Source organism: Oncorhynchus masou, chromosome 1, assembly GCF_036934945.1.
Source record: "Oncorhynchus masou masou isolate Uvic2021 chromosome 1, UVic_Omas_1.1, whole genome shotgun sequence".
Lineage (NCBI taxonomy): Eukaryota > Metazoa > Chordata > Actinopteri > Salmoniformes > Salmonidae > Oncorhynchus > Oncorhynchus masou.
In genome coordinates this window covers 29,355,100-29,370,965 of record NC_088212.1, presented here as the reverse complement: position 1 = coordinate 29,370,965, position 15,866 = coordinate 29,355,100, and the positions used below count along the sequence as shown (strand labels likewise).

The window sequence follows — 15,866 nt, the reverse complement described above, 5'->3', positions numbered from 1 at the left end:
TACGTGCGTCGGGGGTAAAATTCGGGATTGACAGCCGTTGCACCAACAAGGGAAGCCTGCTGAGGCTACTTGGATCCCATTCAATGGATTTAAAGGGGGCGGGACCATCTGACTCATCAGATGAGGAACTGAGCTGAGCCTGGTGTAAAACTAGCTGGTTTGCAAGAGAAGCGCTGACATGTGTGGTAAGTAACGTTAGCTAGATATAATAAATTAAATAGGTGTACATTTGCAACGGTTTACACATGCAATTTGTGAGATTAACACAGAACTGGTTTTGGGGAGATGTCAATGTTTTCAGTCAGACAGCTGAGCTTCCATCTAAAGAAAGAGAGCTTAGTTTGTTTGCCAGACAAAACAAATTACTAACATAAAAATATTGAGTTCATATATTTTAAGTGAACTTGTAAATTGGCTGGATCAGATGTTTTATAGCTAACAATGTTATCAGACAAATTGTCTTGAGGGCGACTAAGCGTTTTGATGTGTTTTAACCGTGTGCTACACACTCATTTCCAATAAGTACCTAGCTAATTTAGCGTAGCTAGCTAACGTTAACTAGCCAGCTAGCCATTGCTAGCTACTTGATTGACAGTTTATCGCTCCATAATTCCTGTCATTGATGTTACCGTATGTCACGTTATACTCTATACTTGGATTCATTAGCGACCATTGGCTAACTACCCTTCTTTTCATCAGGTTACATACTAGCTTGCTACAGGACTGACAGAACGCACGCACTGCGCAAAGTTTCATTCCTTGCTAGAATATAGACCACTACTGGTAATGATGATAGACAGAGATTATTCCACATCGATTCGAATGAGGTAGGGGGATTTAAAATGATGGGAAGCTGTGTTTACTTTTTTAACCTGTCAGTGTCTGAATATTAGAATAGTGATGGATTAGTTCTCCCCTCATCTCTCATCTGCTGACTCTACAACAAGTTCCTGAAGCGCCCAGCTCTGTTTTGAAAAGCCATCCAGAACCAGTATAAATAGTGTGGATGCTTCGCTTTTTAAGGGTGGTGGGAACTTAGCACTATGAACTCCATTAGTAGAAGAGACAATAAGACACTGTCGTCTCCGTCTGAAAAATTCCCCAAATCAATGCTCCTTATACTGAACTGCTGCAGGCTAATTCCTAAGGAAATAATGTGGTAATGCTGACATGCACTGAGAATTTTACGAGAGCCTTATTTTTCCTAGTCTGTTTAACCCTCGTTCTGAAGAAAGCTGAGCCCCCCCTTCTCCCGCTACCTTCCTCGATTCCCCCCCGCTACCTTCCTCGATTCCCCCCCTCCCGCTACCTTCCTCGATCCCCCCCTCCCGCTACCTTCCTCGATCCCCCCCCCCGCTCCTTCCTCGATTTTCCCCCCCGCTACCTTCCTCGATCCCCCCCCCGCTACCTTCCTCAATCCCCCTCCCGCTTTCCTCGATCCCCGCTTTCCTCGATCCCCGCTACCTTCCACGATCCCCCCCGCTACCTTCCTCGATTCCCCCCCGCTCCCTTCCTCGATTCCCCCCCCGCTACCTTCCTCGATTCCCCCCCCGCTACCTTCCTCGATTCCCCCCGCTACCTTCCTCGATTCCCCCCCGCTACCTTCCTCGATTCCCCCCGCTACCTTCCTCGATCCCCCCCGCTACCTTCCTCGATTCCCCCCCGCTACCTTCCTCGATTCCCCCCCGCTCCCTTCCTCGATTCCCCCCACCCGCTCCTTCCTCGATTCCCCCCCCCCGCTCCCTTCCTCGATTCCCCCCCGCTACCTTCCTCGATTCCCCCCCCGCTCCCTTCCTCGATTTCCCCCCGCTCCCTTCCTCGATTTTCCCCCCCCGCTCCCTTCCTCGATTTTCCCCCCCGCTACCTTCCTCGATCCCCCCTCAATACCTTCCTCGATTTCCCCATGTGCCAGTCTGCTCTCAATGGATGCACTGTTTCCTTTGCAGTGCCTCTTCATGGTCACTATTTTATCACCGCCCCTTTATATCCTCATCTAATTGGGAATTTGTCATTGATTATTGTTATCCTAAGAATAGCTATTGTCTCTTGGCCTTCATCATTTAGGTTTGTTTATTTTGACTAGTTTGTTGAAACTTTATGCCATTGTTCTATTTGTGAGCTTATGTGGGTGATTGATGGTTGTCATGAAGAAAATGGGGCAGGGCACAGGAAATTGGGCACGAATAGGCTTATCAAATTGTATTGGTCACATGGTGTCACAGGTGTTGGTAGACCTCAGTGAAATTCTTACTTACAAGCCCTTAACCAACAATGCAGTTAAGAAAAAATAAGTGTGAAGAAAGTATTTAAGAAATAAGCTGAAATTTTTTAAATGGCTAAATAAAATTAATGAACAACAATAAAATAACAGTAGCGACGCTATATACAGGGGGTACCGGTAGAGAGTCCATGTGCAGGGGCACAGGTTAGTTGAGGTAATATGTACATTTAGGTAGAGTTAAAGTGACTATGCATAGATAATAAACCGAGAGTAGCAGCAGAGTAAAACTGTGTGGGGGGGGTCAATGCAACAGTCCTGCTATCCATTTGGTTAGCTGTTCAGGAGTCTTATGGCTTGGGGTAGAAGCCTTTTGGACCTAGACTTGGCGCTCCGGTACCGCTTGCCATGTGGTAGCAGAGAGAAGTCTATGACTAGAGTGGCTGGGGTCTTTGGCAGTTTTTAGGGCCTTCCTCTGACACCGCCTGGTATATAGATCCTGGATGGCAGGAAGCTTGACCCCAGTGATGTACTGGGCTGTCCGCACTACCCTCTAGAGCCTTGCGGTTGGAGGCCGTGCAGTTGCCATACCAGGTAGTGATGGTATGTAGGCCAACCTCTGTTCAGCCAGGTATGTCTGTAATAAATGGCACTGTTTTCATTTGGTATCATTCTTCTCAGATGAGTTCTGAATTGCACAAAGGCATAGCCTAGAGAGCACCTGGTCCTTCTGTCAGCATATCGCCCCAACACTAGAACACCCTGTTCCACTGTGTCTCCCACTGTCCATTTCTCAAGGTGACTTCCCTGTTTCATGTAAAAACTGCAGATAACATCCAGGGCAGGCTGTGCCCTCAGGAACAGATGGGTGTGTGAACTACTCTAGTTACACACAGAACCATTGTTTCCAATTCCTATATGATGATAAATGGCACCAGAGCATTTTTAAATGTTTTACTTGTGTTAACGTTTGAAACTTTTCACGTGTAGAAATCCTTGGGGAAGCTGTTGCTGTGAATTGTAGTGAGCCAATAATTGAACTGCCTGCAGATTACATCAGCTAGGCTAGCTAGCCAATGGAACCTTCCGCGATTCTAACACAACCGGCATATATGAACAGAAAGCATGCATGCTTTATTTTCTCTCTATTGACCTAATCACAGACCACCAAAAGCAAACGGTAATACCCACTATTAGGATTTGTTCACTTAATCCCTTAAAAGAGTTGTAGTGAAATTCCTTTGTTGCAAATCATTGTTTGACCTTCTAGTTGAAATCTGTCTCCCTGTTCCTTCCTTCTGTCAGGAATCTTTGCCTATCTGAACTACCATGTGCCACGGACTCGCCGGGAGATCCTGGAGATCCTCCTCAAAGGCCTGCTTCGTCTGGAGTACCGTGGCTATGACTCTGCCGGTGAGATGAGACCGCTTGTCTCAACACACTGTCTGCATGTGAATTAGCTGCCTTTCCCTCTCCTCATTGTAGGCCTGTCAGCAGGAGTCAGTTATTCTGCTTATTTACAGGAGTCATGTTTTTGTTTTCTCTCCTAACATTAAGAACAATGACTGTCCATTGGCCTCACTGTATGCCCTTGTCTTGAGCAGGTCTGTCAATCTAATCACGCTTACATTGATGCTCTGTCTGCTATCAAACTGCAGCATGTGTAAGATAACCGCTACAAAATCACACAACAGAGGCATATTTGTGTACTCTGTAGCAATGAGACTATTTTTACCAGGTGTTGGAATTGATGGAGGGAACAGCAAGGAATGGGAGGCCAATGCCCGGTCTATTCAGCTGATCAAGCAGTCCGGAAAAGTGAAGGCTCTTGACGATGAGCTCACAAGTAAGACTTACACCCGTTGTCAGCAGTAAGGATGTTTACTGAGTAGATAAGTGGATTGTACAGAAATAAATATGTCTACAATACCAATGACTCAAACCTACTTTATGTTGGTCACACCTCAGTTGATTTTGAGGCTTGCATTTCAACAGTGTTTGTGTTGGTCCCACAGAGCAGCAGGACATGGACATGGATGTGGAGTTTGATGTCCACCTTGGCATTGCCCACACTCGCTGGGCTACCCATGGTGCCCCCAGCCCTGTCAACAGCCACCCACAAAGGTCTGACAAGAGCAACGGTCAGTACCATAGACATTTCTTAAACTTGTAGGACTGTTAGGGCATATTTCCTGTATAGGCATCACATTCTGCTAGATGTAGTGGTCTCACGTTGACTGACTATATAGAGAGGAACGTTTATTATTAAAGTGTATATGTGTGTATTTTTTTTTTTTTTTAAGAGTTCATTGTCATTCATAATGGAATTATCACAAACTACAAAGACCTGCAGAAATTCCTGGTGAGCAAAGCAACATTTCAACATTTTTCCCAAGGCAGTCGGTTTCTTTCATTAGCCAAGGCTATCAGCGAGAGTTATCAGACTTCCATGACTGACTCTCCCCATTCCACAGGAGAGCAAGGGTTATGAGTTTGAGTCTGAGACGGACACAGAGACCATTGCCAAGCTGGTAAAGTACATGTATGACAACCGTGAGAGTGAAGACCTCAGCTTTGCTACTCTGGTGGAGAGAGTGACCCAGCAGCTGGTAGGAGCCTGTTCATCTACAGAGCAGTCCAGAAACAAGGCCCTCTGACCTGTCTTGTGATTAACATGGTTTTATCTGGTCTCCTAGGAAGGAGCGTTTGTCCTGGTCTTCAAGAGTGTCCATTACCCAGGAGAGGCTGTAGGCACCCGGTACACTGCTACTGCATTTCTACATACTCCTTGAGTTGTTGTTAAGGAATAATATCCATTAAACATGCATCTTTTAATTTTATGTAATCATTGTACTTGTTTATATGTAAATAGGAGGGGAGGTCCTCTGCTTATTGGGGTGAAAAGTGACCACAAGCTGTCCACAGATCACATTCCTATCCTGTACCGATCATGTAAGTTATTAGTTAACTGCTCTCTACCAGTGAGTCAGAATGGAATATGAGCAGCCGGGAGCTGTTTTATTTCTAGTACACTACTGTATCTCCCCAGCTGGCAAGGACAAGAAGGGCTGCCCCACCCTGCCCAGGATGGAGCAGGACACCTGCCACACGCTCTTCGCTGAGGAAAAGAAGTCTGTGGAGTACTACTTTGCCTCTGATGCCAGGTCAGACTCCTCACCTTGTTGTTCTCTATATTACTCATATCCCACTCATGCAACGTTAGATAAACTGTACTTTTAGAATCAGTCTAGACAATTGTTTGGTGAATGTTTTCTCCTAGGAAAGTGGCAATTAACAACATCATTAACTTGGATTCGCTGTTGCTCTGTTGTCCTGGCAGCGCAGTGATTGAGCACACCAACCGTGTGATCTTCCTGGAGGATGATGACGTGGCAGCAGTGACGGCCGGACGGCTCACCATCCACCGCATCAAGCGTACAGCCGGAGACCACCCTGCCCGCGCCATCCAGACCCTGCAGATGGAACTGCAGCAGATCATGAAGGGTGAGGGGGAGGGTAAGGGCTGGGGGTACAGCACTGTCATGGGTCAACCCTCTGTAAAGATGTTGATGGTGCTACTAGGACTTTGAGAACCCAAGAATTGCTGATTATCTTTGTCAATACAGTCAGAATAATTTCACTATACAAGGGTCATATTTACTGTGGGCGGCATAATGCAACAGGAATTATTCATTTAAAAAAACAAATTAGTAAATAATACTTTTTCTTGTTAAACGTGACTCTGTAAACCGATAATGTTAGCTAGCTGGAGTGGGCATGTTAGCTGGTCCTGCTGTTGGACGTACTTGTTGCCGTATCACCATGTAGGCTTCATTTTCTACTGTAATTGGTCAATAACGATGGCAGTGCTTGAAAAATGGAGCATAATCCTATTTTCTCCACCTTGGCTGAGTGGCAGCCACAGGCACACCTTTAATATCAATCGCGCGCGCACACACCACGCGTACACAGCCAGGTGTTTATGGGGTTGCCTGGCTGACATCAAAGGTACTTTAGGGGCTCAGACACACTGGCCCCAGCATGGAGATCACATCAATCACCAATGTAGAGTACAGTACCTGGGTCTTTAGCAGGACTTTATATTGAGCTTGCTGCTCCACATGTCTCCAGCAGAGGGTGTTAATACACTACCAATCAGTTTTAGGAGACAAGCCTTTGTGGTCCAATCATTAAAGCCTCTGCCTCCATCGCTCTCTCCTCAGCCTCGATTCCAGGAGCTCTGCTGAAATAAACTTAATTCATATGACCTAAATTTCTGTCTCCGCAGAGGTGGGCTGCAAAACCCTCTCGTATTTCATTGTCACAAAGGGCCGTGTGAGGAAACAACAATCTCCCTGTAGGCTCTTGCTTATTTTATTTAGTCAAGACATGCCTGATAAATGTCTCTATTAAAGAGCACAATCATTCTTGTCATTTATCTCCTGTGTTATTTACCTCCCAACAGCAATAAAAGACTGAATTAGAGCACTAAACAACATGTTTTCCAGACTGGCTTCCTTTTAGTACCGGTAGTAATTATGCGTCAACAGTAACCTTTACAAAATGCCTAACACTTTATAAAAATGCAAAGTCAACAGACTTTAAGTGATGTTGTTGAGGACTCTGATCTAATGTTTTTTGGAACATTTTTCAGGGAACTACAGCTCCTTTATGCAGAAGGAGATCTTTGAACAGCCAGAGTCTGTGGTTAACACCATGAGAGGAAGGGTCAACTTCAATGACAACACAGGTGAGATGACCTTTCCTGTGTAATAGTCAAGTCACAAAACACTCCAATTTGCTCCACAATGCACACTATGCCCCTCTCATGTCTGTCATTATACCCATCAAGGTGGTATCCTCATGATCAATATCTATCTGAATACATACCAAGAAAAGGGACATGATTACTGTATTTTGATTGTTTGTATCCTTAGTAACCCTGGGTGGACTGAAGGATCACATTAAAGAGATCCAGAGGTGTCGACGGCTCATCCTCATTGCCTGTGGCACCAGCTACCATGCTGGGGTGGCGGTGAGTAACTGATGACCTTTTCTATAAGGCAGGAATGATATCACCAGCATAAAATGGAGTCAACTGGAGCCTAAGGCTCCAAGATTGGGAAAAACAAGCACAGAGTAAGTTCTTACTCTGGTTTGTACATGGAAACATGTTTTTCAGTGTGGATGTCATGTGTGATCCAGTGCTGATCTTTCCCCACAGACTCGCCAGGTACTGGAGGAGTTGACAGAGCTGCCTGTTATGGTGGAGCTGGCCAGCGACTTCCTGGATAGAAACACACCAGTGTTCCGTGACGACGTCTGCTTCTTCATCAGCCAATCAGGTGGGAGGATCGCTATCTCCTCAAGGACCTGAACATTGCTTCTTTGTCTGTACTCATTTCCCCACACAATACAGCTTCAGCAATGTCTCGTACAAGTACATGCTCAGCCCAATGACAATGCACACAAAGCAATTGCTTTCGCTCTTCATGTATTGATGCTGAACGTAAAGACCTGATGATATCAGTTATTGCGGCCTATAAAATCTGATATTGTATTCAGTATATACACATAGTCCAACCTGTTCCAGTATCTATCCTCAGTGCTGATTTGCATTGCTACCTTTTGTGTGCAGGCGAGACAGCAGACAGCCTGATGGCCCTGCGCTACTGTAAGGAGAGAGGAGCCCTGACGGTGGGCGTCACCAACACAGTGGGCAGCTCCATCTCCAGAGAGACAGACTGTGGGGTGCACATCAACGCTGGGCCAGAGATAGGAGTGGCCAGCACCAAGGTGAGGGGACCGGCTCGCTGCTGCTCTGTGTAGCACTTCTCCTGACTGATTCTTTTCCCATACTGACTCGCGTAGTGTACTGTCCTGTAGACACTCAGCTGTTGCAACAGAAGACCTTCCATTCACTATACTCTGCTTTCTCAACTTCTTTTACTTCTGTGGTGGGTGGAAAAAAATTCCCTTCAGGGTAGCCAATTAGGGTGGGGGAATTCCTCCTATCCCTCTCCAGAGTGTTTGTTGGTCAGACTGCAGTAGGGTTGTTGGAGATGAATGGAATGGTCTCCTTCCTAATTAGGCGGAGCGGCGTTACGAAGTCCAGAGGCAGTTTCGCTTGGTCTATATAATCACCCGTGTATACTTATTATTGCAAGGACATGAGGTTCACGCCAATATGCTTTGCTGGTGGTATCTGTATAGTTAAGGCAAACCCTGAAGCGCTTGGGTGCTAATTTCAATACATAGATGATGACCTTGTGATGTGATGACCATGTGGTTAACCCCTCTCTCCCTTGAAATTAGAGAACTTCATCTGAAATTAGTGTCTGGATCCCTTTGTAAGAGGTTATTTAAACTGCTATATTCCACTGCTCTACACAGAACCCATAGTGCCTGATATTCTCATCTGTATTCTTGTAAAAAGTAAGGATCCATGGTTTCCCTCTACTATGAGCACTGATCCTACGGATTGCCAGAGTGGGGTTGCAGATGACTGGAGTGGGTTCCACTCAGCAGGTGAGGGGGGGGTCCCTCCCTGCTCTGGCTCTCGAGCTTGGCTCAGGGACCCTCCGGCAGCTCCAAGGCCCCGGCACAGTGCAGAAAGCCTGGCGAGCACGCCTCAAAGACGCTGTCCTTTACTGCTTGTCTGGCCCACGCACAGCATATCAGAGGACATTATGTATTTCACCCTCTGCTCAATACACGCTCCTGCTGACTCCGTTTTGTATCGTTTCATAATATTATTCAGATGAACCTTCCGGGGGACATTAAACTGGATGACTCTGGTGATGTCTGTCTTGTTTTCAGAATTGGGGCTCTCCACAACTATGCCTGCTCAACAAGGTCAGGGAGAATGAAGGGGATTGCTGGAGTTGAGACGGCACCACGTCTTGAATACGCTTCTCCCCCTTAGCCAAACAATAGATATTGAGGGAGGGAACGTAAGCAAATGAGAGCCATCTGTGGTCTTTGTCTGAATTGAACCTGGCGCATACTTGTACCCTTATATAAAAAATATAAAAAATTAACTGCTCATCATGCCGTATTGCCTGAGGAGGATGTGTGGCACATTTGAGGCCTCTCTGGGACATGGTTTCGTCAGTGTGTTTTCACAGGCTAGTGTGCGCCTCTGTCCTCTTGACATTCTGGATGGAGTGATGGGTTTTAAACGGATTAAATGCACTGCCACAAATCTGAGTAGATGGCTAGGACTGTCAGTTGTGAGGGACTGTGGTTCCAGTGTTGTCAAGGAAAATAGCTGTGTGACGGTTTTACAACCATGCCTTTGGCTTTAGATCAATCAAATGTATTTATACAGCCCTTCTTACGTCAGCTGATGTCACAAAATGCTGTACAGAAACTAGAGGTCGACTGATTATGATTTTTTTAACTCCGATACCGATTATTGGAGGACCAGAAAAAGCCGATGCCGAATTTTCAATTTTTATTTGTAATAATACCAATTACAACAATACTGAATGAACACTTATTTTAATATAATACATCAATAAAATCAATTGAACCTCAAATATTTAATGAAGCATGTTCAATTTGGTTTAGAAAATGGTGGGGAAAGTGTTGATGAAAGTAAAAGTGCAATATGTGCCATGTAAGGAAGCTGACGTTTAAGTTCCTTGCTCAGAACATGAGAACATATGAAAGCTGGTGGTTCCTTTTAACATGAGTCTTCAATATTCCCAGGTAAGAAGTTTTAGGTTGTAGTTATTATAGGACTATTTCTCTCTATACAATTTGTATTCCATATACCTTTGACTATTGGATGTTCTTATAGGCACTTTAGTATTGCCAGTGTAACAGTATAGCATCCGTCCCTCTCCTCGCCCCTACCTGGGCTCAAACCAGGAACACCTCAACAACAGACACCCTCGAAGCATCGTTACCCATCGCTCCACAAAAGCTGTGGCCCTTGCAGAGCAAAGGGGAACAACTACTTCAAGGTCTCAGAGCGAGTGATGTCCCGATTGAAACGCTGTTAGCGCACACCCCGCTAACTAGCTAGACATTTCACATCGGTTACACCAGCCTAATCTCGGGAGTTGATAGGCTTGAAGTCATAAACAGCTCAATACTTGAAGCACAGCGAAGAGCTGCTGGCAAACACACAAAAGTGCTGTTTGAATTCATTCTTACAAGCCTGCTGCTGCCTACCACCACTCTTTCAGACTGCTCTATCAAATATCAAATCATAGACTTAATTATAACATAACACACATACGAGCCTTAGGTCATTAAAATGGTCAAATCTGGAAATTATAATTTTGCAAACGAAACATTTTATTCTTTCAGTGAAATACGGAACCGTTCCTTATTTTATCTAACCGGTGGCATCCATATGTCTTAAATATTCCTGTTACATTGGACAACTTTCAATGTTCTGTCATAATTACGTAAAATTCTGGCAAATTAGTTCGCATGATCCAGGCGGCCCAAACTGTTGCATATACCCTGACTCTGCGTGCAATGAACGCAAGAGAAGTGACACAATTTTCCTAGTTTAATATTGCCTACTAACCTGGATTTCTTAACTAAATATGTAGGTTTAAAAAAAAATATATACTTCTGTGTATTGATTTTAAGGAATTTATGTTTATGGTTAGGTACATTCGTGCAACGATTGTGCTTTTTTCACAAATGCGCTTGTTGTTAAATAATCCCCTGTTTGGCGAAGTTGGCTTTATTTCTTCCTAGCAAAGAGTCTTCACACAGTTCTCAACGAGCCAGGCGGCCCAAACTGCTGCATATACCCTGACTCTGTTGCACAGAACGCAAGAGAAGTGACACAATTTTCCTAGTTAAAAGAAATTCATGTGAGCAGGCAATATTAACTAAATATGCAGGTTTAAAAAATATATACTTGTGTATTGATTTTAAAGAAAGGCATTGTTTATGGTTAGGTACACATTGGTGCAACGACAGTCCTTTTTTTCACGAATGCGCTTGTTAAATCACCCCTTTGGCGAAGTAGGCTAAGATTCAATGATAAATTAACAGGCACCGCATCGACTATATGCAACGCAGGACAAGCTAGGTAAACTAGTAATATCATCAACCATGTGTAGTTAACTAGTGATTTATGTTAAGATTGTTTTTTTAATAAGATTTAAGGTTTAATGCTAGCTAGCACCTTACCGTGGCTTCTTGCTGCACTCGAATAACTGCCACGCAGTCTCCTCGTGGAGTGCAATGTAATCGGCCATGATCAGTGTCCAAAAATGCAGATTACCGATTGTTATGAAAACTTGAAATCATTCCTGATTAATCGGTCGACCTCTTAACAGAAACCCAGCCTTAAACCCCAAAAGGCCATCAATGCAGGTGTAGAAGCTATTACGACCACGTCCAGTAGGTCCGTCAAATGGCTTGGGCTCTTGAAAAAAGTTGATTTTTAGAAATCCTAAACTGGTACGGAGAGCCTTCTAACATATGTGTGAGTGGTGGTGATACTTTTCAGAAGCGTGAAAAACAAGCGCATCATGGTTCTACTTCTACTGTAGTTGGGGCTGACTCTTTCTTTGCTGTTTTGTTAGTAATCATAATTTGGTGGGGGCTTATACTTGTGCAATTGAAATGTATTTTTTTTGCAGATCCCAACTCCCCCTTAGACACCCTCGGGCGTGGGATTACGGCCAAGGTCTGCCATTTTATAAACGGTGGCCCTGGAGCAATTAGGGTGAAGTGCCTTGCTAAAGGGCGCATAGACAGATGTTTCACATTGTTGGCTCTGGGACTCAAACTAGCGACCTTTTGGTGACTGTCCCAAAACTCTAACTGCTAGGCTACCTCCTGCCCTAGTGTCTTATTGTCAGGGGATGTGTTCATCTGTAGTGTTGCCAGATTGTGTCCTCATAAGACTGCTAGCTCTCTCCTGTTCTGCAATAGAGGCCCGATCTGTGTCCAGCCCATCCTGCAGCCCAGCTGCTCCACTTCTCATCTGTTGCACATTATTACTGTGGAGCTGGCAACCAGAGCAGCCGGACAAGACTTTACTTCTCCAATAACTGTACTGCAAAGTAACCTTGGGATCAGGCAACCCAGGCCCTTTGCTAAACGAAGGGTTCTGCTGTCTCTGGCCCAGGATGGAGAGAGGGAAGACTGATTCCTTTTGTTTAGAACCAGAAGAGAGAAGAGCATCTAGGAGACACCTGGGACCTCTGTGTTCTGTACTGTCTGCTTCTTGCTGGAGCATTAATAAGCATGCATTATGTCTGGCTGTGTCTGTTGTTTTGCAGGCCTACACCAGTCAATTTGTGGCTCTGATCATGTTTGCACTGTTGATGTGCGACGACAGGATTTCCATGCAGCCACGGCGATGTGAGATCATCCAGGGCCTGAGAGTTCTGCCAGGTAGACCAGACCCTACACACATCTACCAAGACATTGCACTGTGCTGTTAATGACCATAAACCTTTGTATGTGATGCTCAAAGGGATGTGTAGATTATTCGACACACTGACCTACTGTAGTATAGACCACAGTAAGTAATGGTCACAGTCAGCGCAGCCAGAGCGAGGGATGGGAAAGTGGAGGCCTGTAGTGGGCCTCCTCGGTCTGTCATATTGCTCCAACTGGGCTGTTTTTGTTTGAACAATATGCATTGTCAGAGAGCTAATGCAATGACTGTGCTGTGGTGGTATCCTTAGAGGGAACGAGAGTGTACAGTGGGGAGGCTTCAGCAGCTGGCTCTGTCCTGACTGTTTGCCCTGGCACACTCCTCTGGACCCAAAGCCTTATGTTAAATGTTCTCCCTCCTCTCCCTGACCCAACCCCCCCCCCCTTGACCCCATTCTCCAGGACCTGTTAACATTGGTCTGCTGAACTGTAATAGGATGGGTGTTACTTTATTGTCTTTCATCCAGGAGTTTGGTTTGATGAAATTGATTTTCTGACATGTTCTCCCAAGTGTACCGACCAATTGAAGAGGAATATTTTGTAGGGGTATCTCATTTCATAACCTTGGACTAAGATTACTCATTGTTTTCCTCTTTGTACCTGTCTCGCTATCTCTGTGTTTACCTGCTGCTCTTCCTTCCCCCCTCTGTGTCAGATCTGATAAAGGAGGTGCTTAGTCTGGATGATGAGATCCAGAGGCTGGCAGCAGAGCTGTACCAGCAGAAGAGTGTTCTCATCATGGGCCGAGGCTACCACTATGCCACCTGCCTTGAGGGAGCACTGGTCAGCATGCCCACCTCGATCTCCACCTCCTGAAACTTAATGTTGTCTCTTCAGAACTGTATTCTACAGGAATCTCCACTCCTAAATGAGATTGCTCCGTGTGTTAAGATACTTCAGGAGAAGATTGGCCCAGAGTTGTTTCACTTTCCAATAGCCCACAATAATTGTTCTGCCTCAGCCTCACGCAAGACCTAACGGAGTCTAGCCTGCTGGAATTGTGTTTTTAATCACAGCAACTAATTAGACTGATTTAGAAATGTCTCTCTGCATAATTGCAACCACACTCCACACTATTTAAGGATTTCTCAAGTTCTGTTGACTGCCAATCCTCCAGTATCTGAGGCACACAGTGTTGGGTCAGGGTGCTGTGCTCCTGGATCTGATCTAGTGTTCCCTGGCCAGTCTACTGTTCCCTTTAGAATTTAAGAAGATAAGATATACATACTCAACTTATGTCGTGTTGGCATGGTGTTTTTCTGATTGTGGTTGTGTGTCCCTGAATGTGTATGGGAATGTGGTTTCCTATCTGAATGAGGTGTTGGGTGTGTCGCTCTCTCCAGAAAATCAAGGAGATCACATACATGCACTCAGAGGGCATCCTGGCCGGGGAGCTGAAGCACGGGCCTCTGGCCCTAGTCGACAAACTCATGCCCGTCATCATGATCATCATGAGAGACCACACCTACACCAAGTGTCAGAATGCACTGCAGCAGGTGGTGGCCCGCGCGGTAAGAACTGACGCACGATATCTCAACACCATTTAGCTTTCCACCCCATCAACTGTTGAAAGGTTGGAACCACAGTAAAGCATAGCCAATGACGTTATCTGGTTGTTAAACTCACTTTCAATAAACATTTTGTTTTCTGGTAGTGATATGTCTGCTAGTTGTTGTAGTGACCACCACCTACCTCCCAGGTTAAAAAGAAATATAACAACTCCAAGACATGGATATTAAGTGCTTCATGCACACATACTTTAAACATTAGATTTGTTTTCACAATGCAGTAATATCAAATGGTCCTCACATTCACCACAAAGTGCAAGGGAGGAGTTATTTTCTACATGACATCACCACACTCACTAATCTACCACAGATGTGGACATAAGCTTTGGGTTTGAGACATGAGTCAACAAAGCTATTATTCAAGGAAGGACCAAAGTTTCACATTTCAACACAACTCCAGGTTAAAGGTTATGACAATGTTGTGCTGGAAGCATAATACCTTTTGTTTGGTTTACAGGGCCGACCCATCGTGATCTGTGACAAAGATGACTACGAGACTGCCAAGAGCTCGAGCCGCACCATCAAAGTGCCGCACTGTGTGGACTGTCTGCAGGGCATCCTGAGTGTCATCCCCCTGCAGCTGCTCTCCTTCCACCTGGCTGTGCTCAGGGGCTTTGACGTGAGTACTGCACTGCCACTGATTTGGGTTCTTACTGTAGGCATTCATAATGGGGAGCTAATTTCTTAGGGTTGTTGTTTCTTGGTAAATGTAGAAATGTCTGCCTCTTCTCTCTCAATACAGGTGGATTGCCCAAGGAACCTGGCCAAGTCTGTGACTGTAGAGTGAAACGCGTCCTTTTGAAGATCCAAAAACCCATTTCAGAAACTTTCCTGTTTTGTGTGTCATGGCTCTTTTTAATGCAATTGTTACTCTGGTACACTAAACATGTACTGTATCTGTCTCTTTTCTCAAAACACACATCTGAAGACATTGTTATATCATAGATATAATTTTTTTTTTTGGGGGGGGGGGTCAGTGGTGGGAAGGGTTGGCAGTAAATGTTGGCATTTGGGTGCTACCATGGGTTACTGGACTGTAGGCAGTTAATGATGAACTGAAGAACTGAAGAAAAGACTGCGCTGTATCCATTTTGGATGATACACAACAGTGCTCATAACTTAAATGTTGGATACTTGCTGCTGGTTTTACATTTAATTCAGCTGTTGTCAAGTCTGCACATGAAAATCTTACTGAAGTTTCTGCTTCTTTTTGTGTTTCATTGGTGCAATAATTTGGTCTGATCTGTTTTCTTTGGCAGCTAGAGAAACAGCTGTCGTTTGAAATGTTTATCTGTTACGCTGGTGTGTGTTGAGTAAATTATTAAAGGGGCAGGGCAGTTAAGTCACCATCTTTTTTTTTTTAACACAGGTAGAAATGACACATTGTGAAAATGAAAACACCCTTTTTGGGAAATAATGCCTGGAATTTCAGCTTGTACAGTTGAGCTGGAACCTTTTACCCACATCATGATCTGATTGATAATAGAGCAATTACTGTTGATCTGGGTAAAGGGTGGGCTCGAGACCAGACAATCAGATATATAAATGCCCACGTGATCAGACTTAGCATTTCAAGGGTCAATGGAGGCTCAGGGACATAAATGATAAATGTGATTTTCATTAAGTACATTGTCTAATAAATCAGTGATTGATTTAAA

At 44.8% G+C, this 15,866-nt stretch overlaps 1 protein-coding gene across 1 annotated transcript; it reads left to right on the top strand.

The window, feature by feature from the left end:
- Positions 1 to 101: 101 nt before the first annotated feature.
- Positions 102 to 15,866, top strand: LOC135541461 (glutamine--fructose-6-phosphate aminotransferase [isomerizing] 1-like). Its single transcript, XM_064967770.1, has 19 exons — positions 102 to 185; positions 3,524 to 3,631; positions 3,957 to 4,064; positions 4,234 to 4,359; positions 4,522 to 4,580; positions 4,693 to 4,827; positions 4,915 to 4,976; positions 5,091 to 5,170; positions 5,268 to 5,382; positions 5,559 to 5,722; positions 6,873 to 6,968; positions 7,156 to 7,253; positions 7,443 to 7,563; positions 7,857 to 8,014; positions 12,481 to 12,595; positions 13,296 to 13,423; positions 13,984 to 14,151; positions 14,666 to 14,827; positions 14,951 to 15,866. The coding sequence occupies exons 1-19, from the start codon at positions 179 to 181 to the stop codon at positions 14,993 to 14,995; spliced, it is 2,055 nt and encodes a 684-aa protein (XP_064823842.1). The 5' UTR covers positions 102 to 178; the 3' UTR covers positions 14,996 to 15,866.

Coding starts and splice junctions, on each gene's coding strand:
- LOC135541461 (XM_064967770.1), top strand. Junction 4,065..4,233: donor TCTTGACGATGAGCTCACAA/GTAAGACTTACA, acceptor TTGGTCCCACAG/AGCAGCAGGACATGGACATG. Junction 5,171..5,267: donor TCCTATCCTGTACCGATCAT/GTAAGTTATTAG, acceptor GTATCTCCCCAG/CTGGCAAGGACAAGAAGGGC.